Source organism: Ammospiza nelsoni, chromosome 20 (genome assembly GCF_027579445.1).
Source record: "Ammospiza nelsoni isolate bAmmNel1 chromosome 20, bAmmNel1.pri, whole genome shotgun sequence".
NCBI lineage: Eukaryota > Metazoa > Chordata > Aves > Passeriformes > Passerellidae > Ammospiza > Ammospiza nelsoni.
In genome coordinates this window covers 3,084,111-3,100,388 of record NC_080652.1, presented here as the reverse complement: position 1 = coordinate 3,100,388, position 16,278 = coordinate 3,084,111, and the positions used below count along the sequence as shown (strand labels likewise).

Sequence of the window (16,278 nt, the reverse complement as noted above, 5' to 3'; positions counted from 1 at the left end):
CGCCTTGCCCAGCATGGGGACCCCAAATCACCAACCCCCGATTCCATGGGAGCATCCAGGCTCTGTGGGGCAAAGCCAGAGGCAGGGTCCAGAGGCAGCACCTTTCCCATTCCCATTCCCTGTGGGGACAACCCCACACGTACCTCCTTGCCTTGCTTCCCAGGCCGTCCTGGTGGCCCCTCTGTCCCCTCGTCCCCCGGCTCCCCAGGGCTCCCTCTGATGCCTGGAGCTCCACGGGCTCCTGCCTCTCCCTGGACAGGATGAAGATGGCCAGGATGATTCCTGGCTGCCTTTTCCACCTGAGCCTGGCTCTGCCCACCATCATTTCCCATATGGCAGATACATTTCCCATATCACAGCCATATTTTCTGAAAAATCCTTTTGCCAGGATCTTTTCTCCTGAGAGGCTGGAAAACTTCAACTTCTCCATGTTTTGCTGCTTTGGAATGTGATTTGGAGAATTCTTTACCCAGCATGTGTGAAATTTGTTTTTACTTGATGACCAATGACAGCCACCTCTGTCGAGGCTGTGAGCAGTCACACGATTTTATTATGATTCCATTCCCTTGCTTGCTAGCCTTTTGATGTCTCCTTTCTCTTTCTTTAGTATAGTTTTAGTATAGCATATATAATATATACATAATATATAATCTACAACATATAATCTACAATATATAATCTACAATATATTATATATTATATATTATATATTATATATTATATATTATATATTATATATTATATATTATATATTATATATTATATATTATATATTATATATTATATATTACATAATACATAATATAGAATATAATATAGAATATAAAAATATTATAGATGAGATAAAATATGATCTATGAGATATGGGATTATAATATTATATAAATTACATAATATAATAAAAATTTATATATTATATAATAATACAATATATTATATTATATTATATTATATTATATTATATTATCAATCATATTTTATATCTCATCTACCATATTTTTATGTTACATATTATATAATATAAAAATATTTTATCAGCCTTCTGAAACATGGAGTCAAGATTCTCATCTCTTCCCTCATCCTGGGACCCACAAACACCAATACACTGGGAACAACTCAGTTTTCTTATAGGATCCCCCTGCCATGCCCAGCAACATCAACCCCCAAGCATGAGGATGCTGGGGAGGGGTTTCAAACACCTGCCATGGATTCAGGTGCCTGTGCGACCCTTTAGGAGTGGGGTGACCCCAGCAGCACCCACCTGCTCACCCTTGGGTCCCAGCTGACCCTCTGCTCCTGGTGGTCCTGGTGGTCCCTGTGGAGGAGAGAAAAGCCCAGCCCTAGCAGAGCTCACAGCTGTAACCTTCTGGCTTTTTTGAGGATCAGCAGCCTGCTGCCATCCTTGGAGCAGGGAGCTGGGGAGGGGGAGGCTGGAGCAGCCCCACTGGGGTGGGCACACAGCTCCCAGCTGCTGTACCTGCTCCCCATCCAGCCCGCGGGCTCCGGCTGCCCCGGCATCTCCCACCTGGCCCTGCAGAGGACACAAAGGCAGGACAAGCAGCCGTGGTGGATCTCTGTCTCTGTAGTTCCCCGAGATGCAAATCCCCATCCCACAGCAATGGGCCAAGCTGGGAGCAGTGCTGGCCCCCGCAGCCCCAGGGAGGTCAGTGGGGTGAGCCTGAGGCTATGGGCACCTCCCAGGGAAACCAAATCCCCTCCTTTGTGCTCACCTTGTCTCCTCTCATCCCTGCAGGTCCTTCACGTCCATTTGGACCTTCCTGGCCCTGAGAACAAACGGCCCACATCAGCAGAGGGGTTTGGCCTGAGCTCAGGAGCCTTTGCAGCTCCAGAGGGGGTCCTGGGATGTCCTGACACACCACACACGGCCATGGGAAGGGAATCCCTTTTCCTTCCCTTCCTGCAGGTGCCTCAGGGAGCCCCCCAAGGCTGCAGCTGCAGAAAAACCCCCAATCCCTGTCCTGCTGAGAGGCTCAGGAGAGGGCTCCCAGCAGCACTCACCGGGTAGCCAGGCGGGCCAGCAGCCCCAGCTGCTCCAGGAGCGCCCCTTTCTCCACCTGCACCAGCCTTCCCGGGCATGCCATCCAGCCCTCTTGTGCCAGGAACACCCTGCAAGGCCAGAAATCTGAAATTCTCAGCAAACAGCGTTCCAATAGATTCCCACCCCGTGGGACACCCCCCATCCCAGCAAGGTGCAGCTCTGCACTTACAGGCAGCCCTGGGAGCCCTCGAGGACCTGGGTCACCTGTTCTGCCCTGGGAAAAGAAGGATGTTCAGCAGTGTGTCCATGGAACTGGGATCAGGGGGAGGCTTTGCTCAGAGAAATCCTCTTGTCTTGGGACTGTGGCATTCACAGTCTCTGAAAAAATCCATTCACCCAGGATTTTTCTCCTGGGAGGCTGAGAAGCCTCAGAGAAAAGGAAAACAATTCTTATCTCATTTGCTTCTCCTGTGCTGTGCTCATGTGGAATGTGTTTGGAGATTGTTCACCCACAGGTGATTGTTCCATTGCATTCTGCTGGGAGTTGTTTTCTCTCTTTGGCCAATCAGGGCCAAGCTGTGTCAGGACTCTGGAGAGAGTCACAAGTTTTCATTATTATCTTTTTAGCATTCTGTAAGTATCCTTTCTGTATTCTTTAGTATGGTTTAGTATAGTATTATAGTATACTAATATATTTATATTAGCACACTATAATACTTCTATTTTATATATAAATAAATATAATATATATAATACAATATACTATATATTATATATTATATATTATATATTATATATTATATATTATATTAATATATTATATTAATATAATACTTCTATTTTTATATATCTTTAATATATTATAGTATAAAGTAATAAATTAGCCTTCTGAGCACACGGAGTCAGATTCACCATTCCTCCCTGCCACAGAGGTTCCTGCAAATACAATGTGGAACCATCGGAACCATCTGAGTGGTGTCTGTGCTGCATCAGGACAGAGCCCAGCCAGCAGGGAGTGAGACCAGGGTCCTGCCTGCCCCCAGCAAGGGCTGTGGGATGGATCCATGCTGCAGGCAGCTCAGGGGATGTGCTGCAGCTCACACACCCATGCAGAGGGATTGGAACAGCCAGGAATGCAGGGAGCAAGGAGAGTCCTACCTGGGAGCCTGGAGCACCACGAGGACCAGGAGGACCCGGCAGGGCCTGGGGGACAAGAGCACCATGGGTAACACAGCCTTGGCTGAGCCCCCTGGCAATTTAACTGCAAGACTGGCAAAAGGTCTCTATTGTAGCAGCCAAAGTAGCTGCTAATAAAGTCCTTAAGGAAGCAAAAAGGGCCTTTGCATGGTATCCCCAGATGTTTAATTCAGGTGCACAGTGAGAGGGTCAGGGTCCATAGCCAGCACTCAGGGGGGACCCCAAGGTTTTGTGTATGCAGGGGTAGGGGCTGAACAGTGCAATGGGAGCAATACAAAGATGAGGGTCAGTGGGGAAATAGGGAGGGAGTGGCTGAGGGAAATAGGAACAAGGGGAAGGGGCCAATGGGGTCAAACAGCTTTTGAGGGAAGCTTCTTGTGTCTCCCTAACCCAGGGAATGCCTCTCAGGGTCTACACACCCTGAGATGCTCAGGGTCCAAAGCCAGCACTCGGGGGGAGCCCAGGTTTTTGTGTCCCCAGAGGCAGGGACTGATCAGTGCAATGTGGGCAGTGCAAGGATGGGGGCCAGAGGGGGAATAGGGAGGGAGTGGCTCAGGGACATAGAACAAGGGGATGGAGCCAATGGGGTCAAACAGCTTTTGAGGGAAGCTTCTTGTGTCTCCCTAACCCAGGGAATGCCTCTCAGGGTCTGCACACCCTATGGCAAAGCTTTCCTGTTTTCCCCATTCCCAGTCCAGCCCAGAGAACTTGCCTGGTGCTTTCCAGGGGCTGGAGCTGCCCAGAAGAGCAGCAAGCAGTGCTTACCTTTGGACCAGCTTTTCCCGGAAATCCTGGTGGACCTTGAGCTCCCCTTTCTCCCTGTTAGGAGGCAAGGAAAATTTCCTTTCCTCTGTAAGTTTTAATGCAAAAAATTCTTTAAAAAGCACAACAAAATAAACGAAAACCAGCTCTTAGAACAATCCAGAGGTGTTTGGGCAGAGGAGGTGCTGGAGTGCCAATGGTTCACCTGCTGTGGGAGGCAGATCCAGCTGTTCTCCTCCCACCATGGCTGCTGCAGACTGTGGACACCTCCAGACCCATCCACAGGCTTCAAAACTCATCCCCAAAATGCTTCCGATGCTGGAGGGGGTGTCCCATCCCTACCTTGTCTCCCCTGCGTCCCAGCCTCCCACGGTCTCCAGCAGCTCCTGGGTAGCCCTGGGAAGAGCATGGGGTTAGAGGCAGCTGGGGCTGCCTGGCATTGCTGTATTTTTGGGAGAAGGGAAAGGCAGGAGCCCTGGGAGGGTGGGGAGTGCCCAGCTGGAGGCTGCTGCAGCCCCCTCCCAGTTTGGCCACCACCGTGTCCCCTCTGTGTCCCCTCCATCACTTACATAGGTGCCCACAGGTCCTTGTGGCCCCTCCAAGCCCGGCTTCCCAGGCAGCCCCTGGCAGGCAAAACAAGGGAATCAGCAAAGCCTCACTCCTGGGATGCAGTCAGGCCCCCTCCCTTGCTCAGTGATCCCACAGGATCCCCTGGGCTGAGTCCATGGGATCCCCCCAGAGCACCCCAGAGCCTCTGAGGGCTGTGCACCACCCTCACTGCCACAACCAGCCCCCCCAAACCCCAGCTCTCACCTTTGGGCCCAAGCAGCCTGGGTCTCCATCATGTCCAGGCTTTCCTGGAGAGCCCTTTGGGGTTATTTGGGGAGGAGGTGTCAGTCAAAGAGGAGAGGAGCTGAGCCCCCATTGCTGCCCCTGAGCTCATGGGGCCAACAGGGTCACAGGGGGCAAACTCAGCCATTGTGCCTGGTCCTAGTGGTTCCTGCACATCAGCCCCCATGGCTGGCAGGGCTGCCACCAGGGCAGGTGACAATCCTTGCTCTCAACATCACCACCAAGCCCAGCTGAGTGCAAGCTCTCAGGGAGGATCTGCTCCAGGTCTCCATCCCAGGTCACTGAGCTGGAGGAACCCACCAGGACTGAATCCAGCCCCTGTCCCTGCCCAGCCCCCCCAGCAGCCCCACCCTGGGCACCCCTGGCAGCGCTGCCCAAAGGCTCCTGGAGCTCTGGCAGCCTCGGGGCCGTGCCCATTCCCTGGGCAGCCTGGGCAGTGCCAGCACCCTCCCCCTGAACCTGTGCCACCCTCTGCCACTGGGATCTCCTCCCTGCACCCAGAGCCAGCTCCTGCTCAGCCATGGAGGGTTTCCATGAGCTGCCATTCCCCATGGACACCCTGCCAGGCCCAGGGAGGCGGCACAGTTCCTGGAGCAGGCTGATTCCTTGGGGGAATGAAGCTGCTCTTCCCTAGCCCCAGTTATTTCCACAACTGAGGCTTTTTCATGTCTTCTATCAGCCAGGTATGATCAGGTCCTACAGATGCCCTGATTCCCGAGGAAATTCCCACATTCCCCACCAGCAGCACCAGCCCCACTGACATCCCACCTAGGAAAACACACACAGTTCATGCAGAGGAACATTTTCTATTTCCTTACTACGGATCCAGGAGTTCCAGCATGCCCACGGCCTCCTGGCAAACCAGCAAATCCCTGGAGGGAAGGAGCAGAGGAGCCATGGAAGGAGGGCAGGAGAGGAGGATGGGGAGACTCAGCCCTGGGTTTGAGCCCCACCCAAAGCACAGGGGAAGGGCCCAGCCTTGTCAAGGGAGCACTGATTTTCCTTAAAATCCAGCTCCTGGATTCTTCTGGAATCACTGCACAGACACAAAACCCACTCATGCCCCCAGACACTGTGTGATGCTGGCAGCACTCAGGTGTGTCTCTGACCCAGTTTTCATCCTCTTTTTTGAGGGAAGCACCAGATTTTTATTTTTTAATTATAGTTTTTTTTTAAATTTCAGAGCAAAGATAAATATATTATATCCTGCAGAAGGGAAAACCTGCTGCCAGCCCTGGTCTTGCTGTTCAGGCTAGCAGTGCCAGGGGTGGGAAATCCCCCTGCCCTGTTCCCAATCCTTCCCCCTCAGCAGGATTCCCAGAGGAGCACCCCCAGCTGCCCATGGACATGCTTTGGAGGCACATTTCCAAAGGGATAAAACTCAGCAGAGGGATGGAAGGGCAGAAATCAGCTCTACTCACCAGGGGTCCCCTCCTGCCTGGGCTGCCCAGAATCCCTGGGGGGCCCTGCAGGAGAAGGATGAGGATGAGGATGGAGAAGCAGAACAGCATCTCCCAGTCCCCATCATGGCCAAGGTCATGGAATCACGGTCTTGTCCCACACAGCCACAAGGATGGGAGCATGGGAAGTGACCCCACTGATGGTATCAAGGTCTTGTCCCACACGGCCATGGGATGGGAGGTTGGGAAGTGTGGGAAGTGATCCCATTAAAGGTATCAGGTCTTGTCCCACAGAGTCACAGGGATGGGAGGTTGGGCAGTGACCCCATTGATGGTATCAAGGTCTTGTCCCACAGGGCCATGGGATGGGAGGTTGGGCAGTGTGGGAAGTGACCCCACTGATGGTATCAGGTCTTGTCCCATATGGCGACAAGGATGGAGGTTTGGAATTGACCCCACTGATGGCATCAAGGTCTTATCCCATATGGCCACAAGGATGGGAGGTTGGAAAGTGACCCCACTGATGGTATAAAGTCTCATCCCATACAGCCACAGGGACAGGAGGTTGGGAAGTGTGGGAAGTGACCCCACTGATGGTATCAGGTCTTGTCCCACACTCTTAGAGGGATGGGAGGTTGGGCAGTGACTCCATTGATGGTATCAAGGTCTTGTCCCCACAGTCACAAGAATGGGAGGTTGTGGGGTGTCCCCATGGGCTCAGCTGCCCCTGCCCACCCCTGCCAGCACCCTGTCCCCAGGCAAGTACAGATGTAGGATGGGAACCTGTGTACCAGGCTTTCCTTCTGCGCCCTCCGCTCCCGGCGCGCCCCGCGAGCCCTGCAAGGAGAGTTTGGGTCAGGATGGCCCCACAGGGGCTCCTGCAGCCCCAGAGCCTCCCCTCAGGGGACAATGGGGGACATCAACTGTGGATTCCTCGGTGCACAGCTCATCCCACAGTTCCAGCAGCTCCTCCCTGCTCCATCCCACCTCAGGATGGGAAATAACATCCACGTGGGAGGGGAGCTGTTCCCACCAGCAACACCTCAGCTGGGTTTTCCCACCTCCTGCCCCAGCTATTTATTCCTGGCTCCTTCACCAGCCTCAGCCCTGAATAACAGAGCTTCCTTACAAAGTTCTTTCCTGGAATTTTCTGTGCTCAGCGTTCTGGAGGAAGTCATGGTGTTAAGCAGGTGGTTTGTCAAAATGCAACCTGCCACGGCCTGAGCTGCTCATCCCCAACTTTTTCTGCTCAAATTCCTGACCCTCTGGTCTGGCCACATCCCAGCATGCTACTCCCATGTCCCAGAGCCAGCAGCTCCCCATGGCAGCACAGGGGTGTGGGATACCCTCTACTTACAGGCAGTCCAGGCACTCCAACCAGCCCACGCTGCCCCACGCGGCCCTGCAGAACACCAGCAATCACCAAACCATCCCCAGATGCACATTTGGGGGAAAATCTTGTACCTAAAGGATGTGCTCTGCCCCAGCACATCCCAAGCCAAGGGAGGAATGTTTCAATCCAGGCTTGTTTCAATCCCCCCACAGCCGAAGCTGCTCCAAGATCCAAATTCCAGCACCCCTTTAGTTACCCGGGCTCCCCGTGCTCCTGGGGTTCCCTTGGGGCCATCAGGTCCTTGGCATCCCTAAAATCCACACAAAGGGAAACACAGGCATTGCAAATCTACAGGGATAGGGCAGGGCAGGGGGCCAAGAGGCTGGAGCCCCCCAGGATGGTGCCCTGGGAGCCTGGCAAGGTGGGCACAGCCCTGTTTGCCATGCAAGGCAGTGGGCAGCCCCTGGGAAAGCAGCAAATTCTGGCACTGACCTTGGGGCCCTCGCTGCTGTTGAGCCCTGCAGGGCCAATCTGACCTTCTTCCCCCTGCCAGGAGAGAGAGGAGGAATCATCCAGGGAAAACACAGCCCCAGATCCTGGGGGAGTCACCAGCCTGCTGCTGGTGTGGGGAAAAACACAGAGAGTGTGAGCAGAGGTGACATCAATAGTGGCACCAGCTGAGCTTTGGTGGCAATGGGGACTTCCCCCAACCCCTAGGGCTAAAAACCAGGCAGAAAGAAAAATCTCAACAGTTTGGTTAAGGATATTTTTGTTTCCTGGTGGACAAATTAAAGGCAATTCCAAGGAGTGCTGTGCCAAGGCTGCTCCCTGCTCCAGCCCAGCAGCACTGCCTGGAGGGGGGACAAGGCAGGAGAGGATTCCTACTGCATCTCCAGCTCCTGAGAGGTGGGAGCAGCTGTTACTCATCCTGGAGAGCCAAAGAGCAGGTCCAGGAAGGTATCCCAAAGGCCCTGGGAGTGGGAGGGCAGCCCCTGCAGACTGCAAAGGTGGATGGGAAAATAATCCTCTTTTTCCTGAGGAGCTGGGAATCACTAGGGATCAGCAGCCAGCCTCCAACACGGGGCTGGAGGTGGCTTCAGTCTCCCAGACAGCTCCCTCAGAGCACACACTGCAGGAAGAATCATCCCCAAAGCCCTTCAGGCTGCCAGCACAGGCTCCAGGAGCCTGGCAGGAGCCAGAGAGGGGCACAAAAGGAACAATCCATGAACCCTGTGCTCCCAAAGGCTGCAAAGGAGCTGACCCAGAACAGGGACTCAGTGGGATCCTGCACAGCTGCTGGGGAGGGCTGGGAATCCTCTGCTTGAGGCTGCTCTGCCATCAGTGAACCCAGCAGAGAATTTTGGGGTGAAGGGGTGTGGAGCAGGCAGGGCACAGCTTGGTTTGCAGTCCCGTTGGGGCTCTGGGCAAAGCTCCCCAATGCTGTTAAAGGGATCCCTTAGGAGAGATCCCATAAATCAGCACTGGTGCCCCCTCAGGGCTGTCCCCACACAGGTGACACGTGTGCTCCTCCCCATTCCAGCAGTGGCACTCACGTCTGGTCCCTGTGGCCCTGCAGCCCCTCGGGGGCCAGGGAAGCCCTGCAAGCCCCCCTGGCCCCGAGCTCCTGGAGGGCCTTTGGCTCCTTGTGCTCCTCGTGGGCCCTTGGAGGAACAAAACACAGAATGTCACCAAGCAGGGACAGCAATTCTCTGATCCACAGGCAGGAATTCCCCTGGAGAACCCATCACTGGCATGGGGAGCACCCCAAACCTCCTCCCACAGCACCCCTGGGCCACCAGAATGGGGAAATTCATTGTTGAAACGGCCAAAGGAGGTGGAGCAGGGGAGGATGGATCAGGTGGTGGGATCAGCACAGAATGAGCTGCCTGGCTGTCACAGAGCCCAAAACCCAGCAGGGCCCTGTCACAGACATATTTTCTGAAAAATCCTCTCATTAGGATCCTTTTCTCCTGAGAAGCTGTGAGGCCTCAGAAACGAAATATAAACAATGATTATCTGCTGCTGTGGAATGCAACAGGTGCATCTGTGATTGGTCTTATGTGGTTGTTTTTAATTAATGGCCAATCACAGTCAGCTGGATCAGACTGTCTGGTCAGTCACAAGATTTTATTATCATTAATTTTTTATATATAAATATATCATCATATTATTTATATATATATAAATTATAATTTATTATTATCATATATAATTATATATATTATAATTTATTACTATAATTTATTTATTCCTTTCAAGCCTTCTGATGAAATCCTTTCTTCTATTCTTTTAGTAGAGTTTTAGTATTTAATTTTCTTTAAATATAATATATATCATAAAACAATAAATCAGCCTTCTGAAACATGGAGTCAAGATTCTCATCTCTTCCCTTGTTGGGGTTCCCTGCAAATTCAGCAGGGCCCAGGGTCCTTGGGCAGCCACAGCTGGGTAAAGCACATCTGGGCAACAGAAGGAGCAGCTCCATGAATTGTGCCCATTCCCTGGGCAGCCTGGGCAGTGCCAGCACCCTCTGGGGGCAGAGCCTTGCCCTGAGCTCCAGCCCCAGCCGTGCCCTGGCTCCTGTCCCTGTCCCACAGTGCAGAGGGGTCTCATTCTCTCATTCCAGCACCCAGCCCCTCCATGTCCCCTCCTCAGGGTGACCAGGAACCTCCAGGTGGCATTTGGAGGCAGTACAGCCTTGGGAATCAGTACCTTGCCTCCTTTGGCTCCCAAATCTCCCTTGGCTCCACCAGGACCTCGGCAGCCCTGCAAGAGCAGCAGCAGTGGGGGTTACAGTGAGAAACCCCTGGTGCAAGCTGTGTTTGATCCTGGCTACAAATAAAGCGAATTTTGCCTTGCTCCAGTCAGGGCTTTGCTCTGGATGGGCCCCTCTGAGCTGGGAGCAGGGACCTGCTGGATTTGCCTCCAGAGCTTTTGGGTTCAATCCCCACCAAACCAAGCCCAGCAGCCCATGCCGGTGCCAGCTCCCAGCTGGTGGTGGCACCTCTGGCACCACCCAAACAATGCCAAGTGTCTTATCCTCACTGCTGTGTCCCTTAGCTCAGGCCAAAGCATTCCCCCTTCCCTGAGCTCCCAAAGGCAGGTGACCCCTGAAAATTCCAGCAAAAGGAGCCCAAGCTCAGCTCTGCCTCCCCAAACAGCCCCAGCTGGCGCCTACTCAAACACCAAGTCCAGGCACACATAAAGAACACAGAGCTGCAGCTTTGGGCTGCTCTGCCACAGCTCTCCTGCCTCCAAAGCAGGATCCCATGGATGCCATCACTCACCTGCTCTCCTTGGGTGCCTTTTGCACCTGGCAGGCCAAGGAAACCCTTCAGAGAGAGAGAGAATGCAAGTTAAAAAAGAAAAACACAAAGGGAAGTATTGCATGTCCTGCTGGAGGTGACATCCCAGCCAGAGCACAGGGATGGCATGGGCTGGGAAACGGGGGCACCACTTTGGTTCTGCAGGGATGCTGAGATGCCCAGTAGGATTTGTGCCTCAAAAAGAGACCAGAAGAGTCACAAACCCTCCCAAAGCTGCCCTAAGATGAGGGTGAGGTCCTTGTTTGACTCCACAATGCAGCTCCACATCCCACCCCTCATCCCTCATCCCATTCCAAGCCTCAATTCTCAGCTCTGTGGGTCGGGGGTCCCAGGACACAGACAGGGACACCTGGGCCAGGCAGGAGGAAGGTCAGGCTGTCCCAAGTCTCTGGAGCACCCAAATCCCTTGGGAAAAGGGTGCCCCAGGGAAGGGATCAGCAGGGCTGGGCCATCTCTGCTGAAAAATCCACAGCGAAAGAATAAAAACGGAGGTGCCTGAAAGCAGGAGGGGCAGAGCAGCTTTGGGGATGAGGACAGTGGCATCTCCAGCAGCCCTGTGGGAAGCTGGGGAACCCTGCAGGATTCTGTGGGGCTGTAGGGGGAGGATGAGTGTGGCCACAGCTCTCCTCACAGAGAGCAGCAGGCACGACTTCCCAAGGATTTTTCTTGGGAAAGCAGCGAGAAGTACAGAGAGAAGAGAAAACAATTCTTATCTCTATTCACTGCTCCTGTTTTTGCACATGTGGAATGTGTTATGGAGATTGTTTACTGAAAGTGATTTGGTTGATTGGACACCAAGGAAAGTTGTTTTGAGTGATTAGCTTTAAATCACTCAGAGCTGTGTCCTGCCTGTCTCAGACACTCACGGGTTTTCCGTAGTATAGTTTTAATATAGTATTAATGTAATATAATATAATGTAATATAATATAATGTAATATAATATAATGTAATATAATGTAATGTAATGTAATATAATGTAATATAATATAATGTAATATAATATAATGTAATATAATATAATGCAATATAATATAATGTAATATAATATAATGTAATATAATATAATATAATATAATATAATATAATATAATATAATATAATATAATATAATATAATATAATATAATATAACAATATAATATAACATAATATAATATAGCAATTGTTCAGCCTTCTGAATCATGGACCGAGAGCACATTATTCCCTGGCTGGGGGATCTCCTGTTTCTGCTATAGCTGAGAGCACCCCACATCCAGGCACCCCCTTCCCATCACTTACCCCAGGGCCCTGCTGTCCCAGCTGTCCCCTCACCCCAGGGGCACCAGCTGTACCCTGCAAGAGGAATCCTGGAATCACAGAACATCCTGAGCTGGGAGGGACTGAAGGGATCCCCCAGCCCAGCCCCTGTCCCTGCCCAGCCCCCCCAGCAGCCCCACCCTGGGCACCCCTGGCAGCGCTGCCCAAAGGCTCCTGGAGCTCTGGCAGCCTCGGGGCCGTGCCCATTCCCTGGGCAGCCTGGGCAGTGCCAGCACCGTCTGGGGGCAGAGCCTTGCCCTGAGCTCAGCCTGAGCTGCCCTGGCCCAGCCCCAGCCGTGCCCTGGCTCCTGTCCCTGGCCCAGAGCACTCCTGTCCCTCATCAGAGCACCCAGCCCCTCCATGTCCCCTCCCCAGGGTGGCCAGGTGGCATTCTGGAGGTCAGCTGGAAGTGCTGCCCCCTCTCCCCTCCAAAAACAGGGACAGGGACCCCCTCAACCCCACATGTCAGGTCCTTTCAGGGAAATCCCTCCAACCTGGGCTTTATCCCCACCAAGGTCCCCAAAAAGCTCTTACTGTGTCTCCTTTGGGACCAGAGGATCCCTCCAGCCCTGCTGGACCCTGGGAAAAGCAAAGGCAGGAGAAGAGGGATGTGGCTCCCTGTCCTGCTCTGGGGATGAGACCCCAGCCTACAGGAACCCACCCAGGGCTGCCTCACAGCTCAGGGACAATGTCCTCACCCAGGGGACACCGCCCCTCCCACCCACCCGCTCCTGGGGGCCACAAGGATCCCCAAGGTCAAGGATTTCCAATCCATTTCCCAAATGCATGGGGAACAAACCCCAGCAGCTCCTGGAAGAGACCTGGGGGGATGCACCCAGCCCAGGACAGCCCCACTCACCTGAGAGCCCCTGGGGCCGGGGGGCCCACGCCTGCCCTGCAAGCCCTGGGGTCCCTGCATGGGGGGACAGGGAGCTGCCATTAGGATCAAACCCTCTCCTGGGAATTCCCAGCCTCTGAGGAGCTCCAGAGCTCCCACTTATGGCACACGGAGAGCTACAGAAAGGATTCCCACCCCTAAGCCAGCCCCTGCAGCTTTTGGGATGGCTTGGGATCACATCCCAGCTGGAGAGACCACTCCAGGCTGGGTGAGCCCGGGACAGCCTCCCATGCCAGGACACCCCATCCCAGGGCACTCCACAGCATCCCATCCTGTGACACTCCATCCTGGGACACCCCATTCCAAGAAACCCACCAAGGACACCCCATCCTGGGACACCCCATCCCCAGGACACCCCATTCCTGGACACTCCACCCCATCCCACCCCGAGACACCCATCCCAGGACACCCACCATGGGACACCCCATCCTGGGATACCCCATCCCACCCCATCCCATCCCATGGATCCCATCTCATCCCATCCCATGGATCCCATCCCCTCTCATCCCATCCCATGGATCCCATTGCATCACAACCCATCGCATCCCACCCCATCCCACCCTATCCCACCCCATCCCATCCCATCCCATCCCATCCCATCCCATCCCATCCCATCCCATCCCATCCCATCCCATGGATCCCATCCCATCCCATCCCATCCCATGGATCCATCCCATCCCATCCCATCCCATCCCATGGATCCCATCTCATCCCATCCCATGGATCCCATCCCCTCTCATCCCATCCCATGGATCCCATCACATCGCAACCCATCGCATCCCATCCCCTTCCCATCCCCATCCCACCCCATCCCATCCCATCCCCATCCCATCCCATGGATCCCATCCCCATCCCATCCCACCCCATTCCCAGACCCCCACCCCAGGGATCCCCTACCTTGGGGCCGCGGGGCCCGGCCATCCCAGGAGGGCCCAATTCCCCCTGTGGAGAGAGCAGAGCAGAGCAGGGCAGGGGTGGGGTGAAAGCAGCAACCCCAAAACCCCAAAGAACAAAGGGTGGGCACTGGGGCACACCCACCTGAGAGCCATTGATGCCTCTGCACCCCACGGGTCCCGGCTGGCCAGGCTCTCCCTGCAAGGCAAGACCTGCTCAGCCCTCAGGGGAGGTGGGACAGGGGCTCCTGAGCATCCCAAGGATGCTGGGGGGGGTTACTGGTGAGCTTCAACACCCTGGGCCCTTCTGGAATCCTCCCCCCGCTAGCAGGGATGGTTTTAACCAAATGCAGCATTTTTAGGCGTAGATTAGAACAAGGGAGGAACACAGTGCCACTCTGGGCACAGCAGCTCTGCTGCCTGAAACTCCATCTGTATCAAGCCCTGAGACTCACCATGGGACCAGCAGGGCCTGGAGCACCCACTGAACCACCTTCTCCCTGCAGCAGGAGAGAGAAAAATGCCATTTTTCACTTTGATTCTCTCCTTCAGCCCAAAGCCCCCTTTTTCTTCACATCATTCTCACATTCCTTCACATCAGCTGCTTGATGCCCCCTTGGACATTTGCTGACCAACCCCAGCTCCCTTTCCTGTTGGAGAATCCATCCATTCACCGCCAAACCGCTTCAGTTTTCCTTTCAAATTCCTTTTCTGGACAGGATGTCCCAGTTATGTGGGAGCCCTGAGCTGTCCATCTGCTGAGAGAGCCTGGAAAAACCAGGAGCTGCCAGCTTGGGACTCATCTCAGCTGGAGGTGGCCACCTAAAATAAATCCCAGTGTGCTCTGGAAAAGCTCATTTCTCTTCATTTCTCCTCATTTCTCCTCATTCCCAGCCAGAACAGGGATGGGAAATGCTGGAGGAAATGCCCCAAAGTGCTTGGATGCAAATCCCTGCTCAGACCCCTCTTCCCAGTGGGAATCCTCAGCTCCTGCAGCCCTTTGGGTGGCACAGAGAAGGGAAGAGCACTCACCTCTGGCCCTGCAGGGCCCTGCAAGCCCATGGCACCCTTCAGCCCTGCCAGCCCCTGGGAGAGAAGCCAGGAGTGAGGTGTCAGCACCCTGAGGTGACACTGCCTTTGCAGGGACACCACAGAGACCACCAGGGCTTTGTGAAAGGCAGGAGAGTGTGGGCTGGAGCTTGGGGACATCACAGAGAGGGACAGGGGCTAGAAAAGGGGATGGAGGGAAGGGTGTGGACACCTCCAGCTCCCCAGTGACTCACCTGGAGCCCTGCAGGACCTGGCAGCCCATTCTCTCCCTTCACCCCCTGGAAAAGCCAAGAACAGCTTGAGTGATAGAGGAGAGCAGGAGCTGGGGCAGGGAAGGAGAGAGCCCTGCCCACCCTGGCAGGGCTGTGAGGGGCAGGGACAGCCACCCTCACCTTCACTCCCTTCTCTCCTTTGTCCCCAGCTGGTCCAGGGTCTCCCAAGAAACCCTGAAATGGAACAGGGATGAAATGGGAACAAGGGTGAGCCTCAACTGGAGCCACACCACGAGGCTGCTGTGCCTCAAAGGACACAATCAGGGTGGGACACAAGGATGGGAACCCTCAAGGTTGGGCTACATGGGGCAAAGCCTGGCTGCTGGTGCCCAGCATGGTGTCACCTCCCTGCAGCTCCTGTGTCACCCACAGCAGTGGCACAGGGCTGGCACAGGCAGCAAGGCACAAAGTGTGGCCCAAAACAGGGGTCTGATAACCCACATGGGATTGCTGCTGCAAAAAGAAGTAATTAAGTCTCAAACCTGCCAGGATGATCAGACCTTGGAGGAGCCTAAAAATCTCCTGGGCAGCTCTAAAAATGCTGGCCTGAAGAGGACTAATTGATGGAAAAATTAAAAAATTAAAGGGTGACAAGCCAGCAGCATTCTCTGTTTTATGGACATTTTCCATCCTGGCTGCCAAAGCCCTGGGTGAGCCTGGGGAGGAGCTGCAGGAGCAGTGCTGCTCCCAGTGGAACCAGTATAGAAGGAGCTGGGTTTGGCACGGCTGGGGCTGGCACCTCATGGTGCCCACGGCAGTGACAGCCAGAGCCAACTCACCTCTTCTCCCTTGTCCCCTGCCAGCCCTCGGTCACCCTGGAAGCCCTGGAGGCCCTGGGGAGAGGGAGGAAGGAGCAGGGCAGGCACTGAGGGGCTGCCACCAGTGCCCACCCTGCTCCCCACCCTGCTGAGTGTGGCATTCACAGTCTCTGGAAAAATCCCTTTACCCAGGGTTTCTCTCCTGGGAAGCTGGGAAGCCTCAGAGAAAAGGAAAACAATTC

The 16,278-nt window shown here is 54.0% G+C and overlaps 1 protein-coding gene across 1 annotated transcript in view; it reads right to left on the bottom strand.

The window, feature by feature from the left end:
- LOC132082405 (collagen alpha-1(I) chain-like) overlaps positions 1–16,278 on the bottom strand; it is an 85,019-nt gene that overhangs the window by 15,659 nt on the left and 53,082 nt on the right. Inside the window, exons 14-43 of the mRNA XM_059486667.1 lie at positions 16,058–16,111; positions 15,399–15,452; positions 15,240–15,284; positions 14,989–15,042; positions 14,412–14,456; positions 14,102–14,155; positions 13,961–14,005; positions 13,025–13,078; positions 12,700–12,744; positions 12,148–12,201; positions 10,831–10,875; positions 10,256–10,309; positions 9,097–9,204; positions 8,036–8,089; positions 7,800–7,853; positions 7,568–7,612; positions 6,994–7,047; positions 6,232–6,276; positions 5,629–5,682; positions 4,772–4,825; positions 4,528–4,581; positions 4,301–4,354; positions 3,962–4,015; positions 3,158–3,202; positions 2,229–2,273; positions 2,020–2,127; positions 1,731–1,784; positions 1,478–1,531; positions 1,262–1,315; positions 144–251 (exon numbers count right to left, since the gene is read on the bottom strand). Coding sequence (XP_059342650.1) covers positions 144–251; positions 1,262–1,315; positions 1,478–1,531; positions 1,731–1,784; positions 2,020–2,127; positions 2,229–2,273; positions 3,158–3,202; positions 3,962–4,015; positions 4,301–4,354; positions 4,528–4,581; positions 4,772–4,825; positions 5,629–5,682; positions 6,232–6,276; positions 6,994–7,047; positions 7,568–7,612; positions 7,800–7,853; positions 8,036–8,089; positions 9,097–9,204; positions 10,256–10,309; positions 10,831–10,875; positions 12,148–12,201; positions 12,700–12,744; positions 13,025–13,078; positions 13,961–14,005; positions 14,102–14,155; positions 14,412–14,456; positions 14,989–15,042; positions 15,240–15,284; positions 15,399–15,452; positions 16,058–16,111 — 1,701 coding nt within the window. The remainder of the gene's footprint in view (positions 1–143; positions 252–1,261; positions 1,316–1,477; positions 1,532–1,730; positions 1,785–2,019; positions 2,128–2,228; positions 2,274–3,157; positions 3,203–3,961; positions 4,016–4,300; positions 4,355–4,527; positions 4,582–4,771; positions 4,826–5,628; positions 5,683–6,231; positions 6,277–6,993; positions 7,048–7,567; positions 7,613–7,799; positions 7,854–8,035; positions 8,090–9,096; positions 9,205–10,255; positions 10,310–10,830; positions 10,876–12,147; positions 12,202–12,699; positions 12,745–13,024; positions 13,079–13,960; positions 14,006–14,101; positions 14,156–14,411; positions 14,457–14,988; positions 15,043–15,239; positions 15,285–15,398; positions 15,453–16,057; positions 16,112–16,278) is intronic.